Source organism: Manihot esculenta, chromosome 15, assembly GCF_001659605.2.
Source record: "Manihot esculenta cultivar AM560-2 chromosome 15, M.esculenta_v8, whole genome shotgun sequence".
In the NCBI taxonomy this organism is placed as follows: Eukaryota; Viridiplantae; Streptophyta; class Magnoliopsida; order Malpighiales; family Euphorbiaceae; genus Manihot; species Manihot esculenta.
The window spans coordinates 22,544,835-22,554,390 of NC_035175.2; the positions used below are offsets into that span (position 1 = coordinate 22,544,835).

The 9,556-nt window shown below is 29.4% G+C and overlaps 1 protein-coding gene across 1 annotated transcript; it reads right to left on the bottom strand.

Moving 5' to 3' along the window:
* Nucleotides 1-4,390, bottom strand: LOC110600875 (protein ALTERED XYLOGLUCAN 4-like). Its single transcript, XM_021737780.2, has 3 exons — nucleotides 4,010-4,390; nucleotides 3,635-3,918; nucleotides 1-981 (listed from the first exon to the last, which is right to left on the bottom strand). Exons 1-3 carry the CDS (start codon nucleotides 4,224-4,226, stop codon nucleotides 226-228), a joined length of 1,257 nt encoding a protein of 418 aa, XP_021593472.1. The 5' UTR covers nucleotides 4,227-4,390; the 3' UTR covers nucleotides 1-225.
* Nucleotides 4,391-9,556: the final 5,166 nt, after the last annotated feature.

The window sequence follows — 9,556 nt, forward strand, 5'->3', positions numbered from 1 at the left end:
TAATATCAAATAAATATATTTTTATTATATTTCTATAATATTACATATTTTAATGTAAAATTGATAATTTCCTCTGGTGAAACACACCATTTTTTATTTCTCTCTCCGCTGGTAATCCTCGTGCCTTTTTCAGCTGAAATAGCTATTATATCTGAAGAGAAAAAAAAAATGGACTGTAAAATAACTATGTTGTACCTAACTACCTTGCCCCTCTTTACCAGGACATCAACTCAGCCGCCTGAGAACCGCCAGCAACAAATCACTCCACAAATCAATAGGTCCTGGCAAGCACCAATGAACACAGTCATTATAGCCCTTCATCCATTTGTTGCCCCAGAAATCTCCAGGATGCCCATCAGGTCTCATCAGCATAGCCCTGGTAACATCCAAAACCTCAAACCTCTTCCCCTGTCTTCTCTTGTTGGCTCTTTCAACCTCGTCTACCTGCTTGTTCCTGAGTTCCCACTCGCGAGCTCCATAGTCAATCTCCTTTTCACTTACGGGACTTGTCCTGTTGCAGCTCCCTCCAGTATTCCAGAACCCATTCTCAAAATGTGATGGTGAGAATGTCCTCCACAATGTGACTATGTTCTTGCATTTCTTGCAGTTATTAATGTGATTCAGAGCAGCTCTGAGTGCCATACTTACAGCAAAGCTAACACCCTTGTCTGTTACATTTGGTTCGTTGCAGTAGACACATGCTACAACCTCGGATCCTTTGTGCAGGTATATTGGTCTGAAGAACCAATGCCCGTCGGAGATGATGATGTAATCAATGTTGTTGAGGCTTCTTGCCCAGTTCTCATCAATCTTGTCTAGATACAAATCGAAAATGCCTGACGAAGAATCGTTGATCTTTCTCTCCTCTCCTACTACCAGGAACTTTGTCCAGAGAATTTTAAGAGTGAAGTCATGAGCAGGAAAGTGCCAGACTCTGTTCCTGTCTTCGTCGTCTTTGTAAGCATCTGTTGGAACTTCCTCCTGCATGGGATCACATCAAACCAATGATAAATCTAATATAATTTAAACTTTATAGGATTGAATTTTTAATTACTAAATCAAATATTTATATAAAAAGAATGCAAAATTAGTTAAATTGGTAATGAAGAGTGCATGAATTTAAAAAACGGGGCCTTACTTGGGTTTACATTAAAACCAGGATTAGCAATAGCAAGGGGCAAAAGTAAGGGCAAGACTGAATCTTTTGACAAAGAGGCCCCTCAATCATATGATTATGTTGGTTGTTAGTTTTCCAAAAATAGGAAAGTGCACCAGACACTGCAAGCCTCACGTGGACACCCAGAGGATTTTATCCTTCAAATCCCATGCTTATGCTTTAAATTAGATGAACCCACCCACCAATTAAAGACGAGGATTTGTTTTATTTGGCCAAAAATATCAATTAGACCTTTATTAAAATCTTAAATAAAATTACATAAACGTGGTTTACATTAAAATTTTAATAAATAAGTCTTATTTTATATTTTAATAATAATTTAAAAATAAAAGTAAAATTTAATCTTTTTTCGTTTTATTGGCTTGAATTGAATCAAAAACATTTGAGTAGGATAGTTTTTATTACGTGTCAAATTTTTATTAACAATAATTCAATATTGGTCAAACAAATTTTGTAAATTTTTATTAAAAAAACTAAAAATTCATTTTCACAATTTTAAACAATAAAACCAATTTTTTATATTTACCTCCATTTTAACTTATTAACCTCATTCAATTTTAACAAAGTTTTTTTAATCTATATGTATTATTATTCAAAAATTTATTAAATAAAAATTTAATAAAAATTTAAATATTTATATTAATCATATTTATATTTTAAATTTTAAATAATAAAATTAAGCCTTTTGAATTTATTACAATCATAATAAAAAAATTAAATTAAACTTAGATAAATTAACGATAAATTATAATATAGTTTTTAATATTTTAAATTAAGGATATATATTATTCTTTAATTTAAATTTTATATTGAAAGTAAATTTATATTATATTTATTATATATAATATTAAATATATTATATTAATAAATATTTTTTTTTGAAAGTAATAAATATTTATTATAAATAAAATGGTATATAAATATTACATAATAAAATATTTTATTGAATGTTTATATTTAATATTATAAAATATGTGCATATATTTAATATATATAAAATGATATTTCATATCAATATTATAAAATAAAATTAAATGTTATATATTTTAGTTTATAATTTTTTTTAATATTTTAATTTTTATTAATCTACTATATATAAATAAATAATGAAATTAACACGAAAAAATTATATTATTGAAATGAAAATTAATTTAAAAATTATTTTATCAGTGAAATAAAATATTAGGAATTATATTATAATTTATTGTTAATTTCTTTATATCTATTTTTTTGTTATAATTATGGTAAATTAAAAGGGTGTAATTTTATTATCTAAAATTTAAAATTTTGACATAAATATTTAAATTTTTTATCAAATAAGTTTTAAAAATAATAATCCACATGAGACAGAAAAATTTTGTTTTAAATAAAATTAAGAGAAATATAAAAGAATTAATTTTATTATTTAAAATTTTAAACTTAAAATATAAATGTAAAAATTCGTTAACTTTTAAAATTTTTTTTCTAATACGCCTTAAACAGTCAATTACTAAACCATGTCACTTAAAATCGAATATTGATCAAATTTAACCCAATTAAGTCTGCAATTCAATTAATTTCAAAAAAAAAAAAAAAAAACTCTGCAATTCAATTAAAATAATAAATTACGTATTTTTTAAAATTAATTCATCAAACACTTAATTAAATCAAAATTCATTAAATAATTATTCTTTTTCTTAACTTTTATTTATACTAATTATTAATTAATGGCCATTATTTGACATAATGATTAAATAATATAAACAATTCTAAACATTATGAGTTGGAATATTGCTGTAATGATTATGAATGGTTCAGAAAGAATGTGATTTGGTCTTAAAAATTTTGTAAAACTAAGATTAGAAACTGTATAAACACATTCCAAAAAGAAAAAAAGAAAGAAACACATGGCTAAGCATAACATCTAAATTTAATGGTTTAAGTAATCGATTTAAATTTTTAAAACATATTTTTCATAAAAAATATTTTTTATTATTTAATTTTAATTTAAAAATAAAATTTATCTATAAAGATTTTAGTAAGAATCTCAAAATGTAAAAAATGGTTTTTTTTTTTAAAGAAAATATCATTTTATATAAAATATTTTATTTTTTTGATAAAAAATATTTTTTATTAACTAAATTTTTTGAATATTTTAATTTAAAGATAAATTTTTAAAATATAGAAAATGATTTTTTTAATTATTTTCTTTAAAATTACTTGCTTTTCTTTTAATATAAAATTAATTTTTCTCAAAAAACCAAATCATAAAAAATTTGAAAAATATTTTCTAAATTTCTATACAACCAATAAATAAATTAGCAATATTGTACATTTTAATGGTTATTTTTAAATTATAAAATGATTTATTAAATTATTATTAATCGAGTTTACGAGATATAGCATTTCAGTAGCAATTTCCCATGAAAATGCTTTACTTCGAGAGAAGGGAAGCAATTATTAAGAAACTGAACTGACCTGCGACAACAGGCAAAGAAGTGATTCCATGTGGTTCCTGGCGACAGAGTCCCCGATAAATGCAAGCGTTTTTCCTCTAACAATTTCCAGAAACGCCTTAGGATCAAACCTTGGAAGGTCACATTTCTCAGGTTTCCATCTCCAATTAAGAAAATCTCTATCTTTCCTTCCATTTCTGAAACAGTTCTTGGAGATTGGAATTGTTGCACAGCTTGAATTTGTATACTGAGACCCTTCAAAATCTGGTATCCACCGACCCTCGTAAAGGTTACACTTCTCTTCCTCTGCACAACCAAACAGCACCTAATTACAAAACAAACCCTCAAAAGAGATCGACAAACTAAAAATAAAAAACGTATAAAAATCTAAAAATACCCTTTTCTGGCTTGATCAAGAGCAGCTTTTCATCAGGATCATTCTTATGTTTAGGGATTGACCTAAAAGGGCTGGGAGAATAAAGAAGAAACAAACAGAAAATGGATGTCAAACCCATTGAAGAAAAGAAGAAAGGAACAAGCCTGGCCATGCTTAGGCATCTGTCCTTTCTGCTCCGCAAGAAAAGAGAAGGAGAAGAAGGAGGAGAAGACTTCATATGGAAAGTCTAAAATGGAAGAGAAATCTCTCCTGTTGTTTCCATGTTTGTATATAAAAAAATAAGAAGGAAATTAAATTCTTTTCTCCCAAAAGAGGAGTGTTTTGTGTGAAGAAAGAGATTCTGTAATATTAAAGGGAGATGGGTTGATGGAGAATACGTAGTATCTTGTGATAGGAGGGTCAAAAAGGTTTTGTCGTTTTGAAGAAATTTAACGGCAGCCGTTGGATGGTGAAATGTGAAAAGGGCATATATGCAAGGAATTAGGCGATTGCATGTGATTGTGTTGTATGTGGGCCTTCACTGATTTAGCTGAATTGACGGCAGAAATCTTGTCAGGATACTTGACAAGTGAAGCTTTGGAGTGGAAAGTAATTGCGGCCTCACAATTCTCACCCCTTTGTGCAACTTTCCCACTTACCTCATGACATTGGTCTCTATTTCTAAAGCCTGATTTGGTTGGGGTGATTTGAATTCTTGCTTTGGAGTAACCACTTCCCAATCCTCTTCATTCTTTGACAGGGAGAAAGATGCTACACCGTGCTCAATACTTTCGCGCATCGACTTTGTTACATAAGCGGTTCTTATTATATTAGCAAAAACATCTCGCTAATTAATCTTTATAATGCTTCCTTTATCAAATCATTTATCCATAGAAAAAAGTATCTAGATGTATTTTTCTTTGCATTTTAACTTTTATGGAAGTGTTTTCTTTATTACAGCTATAAAAATTCTTTAAATGAAAAATTTGAAAAATATTTAAAAATATAAAAATTATTTTTATTTAATTGACTTTTCTTTTACTTTTAAAAAATTAATGATTTTTCTTTTTTTAATAGAGAAGAAATAACTTATTTACTCAATTTAATTAAGTTATTTCATGGAAAATAACTAAAGAAATAACACATTTAAACTAAATAAAGTTTTATAATCGACTCATAATTATTAAATTTCTTTTAATTTATTAGTATTAAATTATTTTTAGGGTTGAATTTGTTTTAATTTATTAATATTAAAATTATTTTTAGAATTGAGATGGTTCCAGTTAAGATTAATTATATTAAAGAATTGCAGTCTTACTGGATTTGGATGAACCATTTCAATTTAGCTCTTAAAATATTTAAATTTAGCATTGACCAAAGTAAATGTAAAGGTCAATTTTTTTTATAGAATATTTGATAATTTTATATATAAATGAGAGAAAATAAGCAAATCTCAATATTTTAATAGAAAAGCAAAAATTAAAAAATTTTATTCAAAATAATTTTTTTTATCGGAGTCACAAAGAGATTAGCAAGACTAAATATCATTGATAAAAAAAAAACTGAGCAGAAGTATTGGTTCGAAAGTTGAGATTCTTAAGAATCCCTCTAGCAAGGAGATAAGAAGTTTCATTATGTTGCCTTCTAACCCAATTGAAGAAGATGAAATCCACATTTTTGCTAAATTCTTAACTATCGTCGACAATATTCTGAATCATAATGGGACCTTTCCAGAACATAAGCCATCAAAGAGCACCTTGCAATCCCCTTTCACAATTAGATTATTGATATTCCTATTGCGAGCCAAACTGACAGCTCCTATACATGCCATGTTTTCTAGAACAAGAGGGTCCAAAATATGAGAAACTGGTACACATAACCAATCTATAACTTGAGAGTTATGGTCTCTCAAAATAACAGCTAAAGCACCCATATTCCAAAACTTATCTGAAACTGCATCACAAGTTACTTTGAGTACACCTGCCCTTGGCGATTCCCAATATGGGGAAGGAACATCAGAATCTCGAAGAGGTGGGAGAGAAAGGGTATTAGCTGCCTTGAACATATCTTGATGGTTGAGAGCCGACGCAATAATGTCTTGTGGTTGTTGATGGATGTGGCAGAAGACCAAATTATTTCTAGCTTTCCATAGACTCCAGAGGATAAAAACCACCATCTGAATAAAATCTTGACTCTCCTCATGTCCTTTGAGTGCTGAATTAATCTCCTTCTATCTATCTGTGAAAGAGTATCTCCTGATAGGCGTAGATCGGAATTGGAGAGGAGATGTAAACCACGTAGCTATAGCCTTAGGACATTCCACGAAGATATGCTTGATAGATTCTACTTAACCACAAACCATGCATTTCGGATGTACATGCGGTAGACGCTTGTGAATTGCCAAGCTTGTTGGAAGCTTTTCTGAAAGGGCACTCTAAAGGAAAATGGATAGTTTAGGTGGAAGGCTAAGCTTCCAAGTTTTCCTCCAGAATGATTCTAGGTACTGTTGAGAACTTGGTCCAGGAGCTGCAAGGTTTGCTTATTTAGAAGCCTTCCTAAGGTGTCTCGCAATGAAGTATCTTGATTTAACCATGTATCTTCCATGTCTTTCTTGGTGCCAAACCAACCTATCATCTTGCCTGTAACCACCAACAGAGAGAGATAAAATAAAATTAGCATCTTTCTCCACAAAGTTATTTCTTACTCGAATGTTGTCCCAAGAATTAGTGGAAGGATCTAGCAGTTGTGATGCACAGATAATATTTGGGTCGTAGTCATCTCTCACTCTAGGTTTATCAGGAAAGGTTTGAGGTATACCGCTGTCATATTTGCACATAATAGAGAGGCCATCATGCATGTGCCAACGAACTCCCTGCTTGAGAATTATACTACACCACAAGATGCTCCTCCATCCCCATAACGACCTTGCTCCCTCTCGAGCTTTCAAGAAGGAGGAGGAGGGAAAGTACTTCCCCTTTAGAAGCCGAGAAAGGAGGAGGTGAGGTTTGTCAATGATGAGCTAACCTTGTCTAATGTATACCCGTCTTGTGGTCCGGCATAAAATGCCCTGTTTAGTGGGACTAACACCCGGATTATGGCCTGGCGAATACCTTTCTTGTGACCTGACATAAAATGTCTTGTTTAGTGGGAGTAATATCCGGATTGTGGTCTGGCATAAAATACATTGTTTAGTGGGACTAACACCCGGATTATGGCCTAGTGGATACCCACCTTATGGCCTAGCATTAAATATCTTGTTTAGTGAGAGTAATACTCAGATTGTGACTTGAGCGTAAAATGCCTTAGAAACTTTTTATGAAATGGGAATAACATCCGATTGCGTGGCCTAGCATTAAATGCCTAGTTTAATGGGATTAACACCCGGATTCTGGCTTGGGCATAAAATGCCTTAGAAACTTTTTGTGAAATGGGACTAACACCCGGTTGCATATCCTGGCAGATGCCCGCTTTGTGGTCTTAGCAAAAAATATCTTATTTAACAGGACTAACACTCGGATTACGGCCTAACGGATACCTGCCTTGTGGCCTAGTATAAAATGTTTTGTTTAGTGGGACCAGATTATGGCCTGGCGGATACTTGCCTTGTGATCTGGTCATAAAATTCCTTAGAAACATTTTGTGAAATGGGACTAACATCCGGTTTCACGGCCTGGTGGATACCTGCGTGGCTTTAATATGAAATGCCTTGTTTAGCAGGACTAATATTCGAATTATGGCACGGCATAAAATGCCTTGTTTAGCGAGACTAACACCCAAATTTTGGCCTAGTAGATACCCGCCCTGTGGCCTGATATAAAATATTTTGTTTAGCAGGACTAACACCCGGATTGTGACCTAGCAGATATTCGCCTTGTGGCCTAGTACAAAATGTCTTGTTTAGCGGGATTAACACCCAGATTGTGTCATGGCGGATATCTGCCTTGTGTTCTAGCATAAAATATCTTATTTAACGAGACTAACACCCGGATTGTGGTCTGGTGGGTACCTTATGGCCTGATATGAAATGTCTTGTTTAACGGGACTAATACCCGGATTATGGCCTGGCTGATACCCATCTTATGGCTTTGGCATAAAATGTTTTGTTTAGCCGGACTAACACCCGAATTGTGGCCTGGCGGATACTCGCCTTATGACCTGGCATAAAATGCTTTGTTTAGCGGGACTAACATCCGGATTGTGGCCTGGCGGATACTCGCCTTATGGCCTGGCATAAAATACTTTGTTTAGCAAGACTAACAACAGGATTGTGGCCTGGTGGTTACCCGGCTTTGGCCTTCTTCTTGTCTCCACATATCCTTGCCTCTATGGCTCTCAGTTTTTGTTTTTGCTCGTCCTTTTGTCCTCTCTCAATACTTGGACTTCATCATCTAACTTGATATATTTTTGTCATCTCTCAATAAAATTTTTTTATGAATATTAAATAAATTAATTATATAATTATTAAATATTACATATTATAAAATAAAAGATATAAAATATACAGTAATTATTAATTATAGCTGCATTAATATTTATATTACTTTTAATTTATCTATAAAAAATACTTTTTATTCGATATAATTGGGAGAAAACTTAAATAAAGATTAAGAGTGTTATATCTTGCGATTTAATTATAGTTGATTAAGTAATATACTACTGTTTTTCAGATAAAATTTTTTTTAATACTCAAAAAAATTAAATTAATATATAAATTTCAACAAAATTATAAAATAAAGTGAAATGCATTTCAATAGATAAAAAATATTGTATTTATATACTCGATAATATAATTTTTTTAATGATAAAAAAATAAAATTATAAAAAAATAAAATAAATGTATAAACGAAAAATAGAGAATCGATTCATCCGTTTACTACTTCCAGACAATAGTCTAAATTTACAAATTTTTAATATTGTATTTAAATATTTTCAAATTTAAACTATCACTATAGAAAAAAGAATTTTTTTTATAAATTTTTTAATATATTTATTAAAAATTTTAAAATATATAAGATTAACATTCTATTGAATTTCTCTTGCTTCAATATATACTGTGATGAGAACCTAAAAAAAAATAGATAATAAGAGTATTTTTTTAATTTTTTTTTAAATTTTTAAGTATTTAGATAATCATTTCATATACCTTACAATTTTTTTCTTTTAAAATTGAATTTATTATGATAATTATTTTTGATATTTTTAAATAATATTTAAATTTATTATTTTAATAATCATATCTAAAAATTTTAATTTTTTGATTTATCTATATTTATAAATCAAAACCTATAAATTAATGGTAGATATGTTAAAAAATATCAAAATTTTAAATGCACAAAAAACATCAAAGTTAAAAATTTAAGATAATATTGATTCAAAAAAAAATTTAAGATAATAATTATTAAAATATATTTAAATATTAATTAATTTTCAAATAAAATTAATTAAACTAAAAAAATTAACAATTTAAATATAATAATACAATATCATGATAACTATTTTAATATTTAAATTTATTATTTTAAATCTTATCTCAAAAAATTTAATTTAAATATTATCAAAATTATTAAT

Bases quoted from the DNA above. Each gene is read 5' to 3' on its own strand.
- LOC110600875 (XM_021737780.2), bottom strand. From the start codon at position 4,226: ATGAAGTCTTCTCCTCCTTCTTCTCCTTCTCTTTTCTTGCGGAGCAGA. The intron at 3,919-4,009 runs GTATTTTTAGAT...TTGGTTGTGCAG, and splicing joins CTTGATCAAGCCAGAAAAGG to AGGAAGAGAAGTGTAACCTT. The intron at 982-3,634 runs GTCAGTTCAGTT...GATCCCATGCAG, and splicing joins TTCTTTGCCTGTTGTCGCAG to GAGGAAGTTCCAACAGATGC.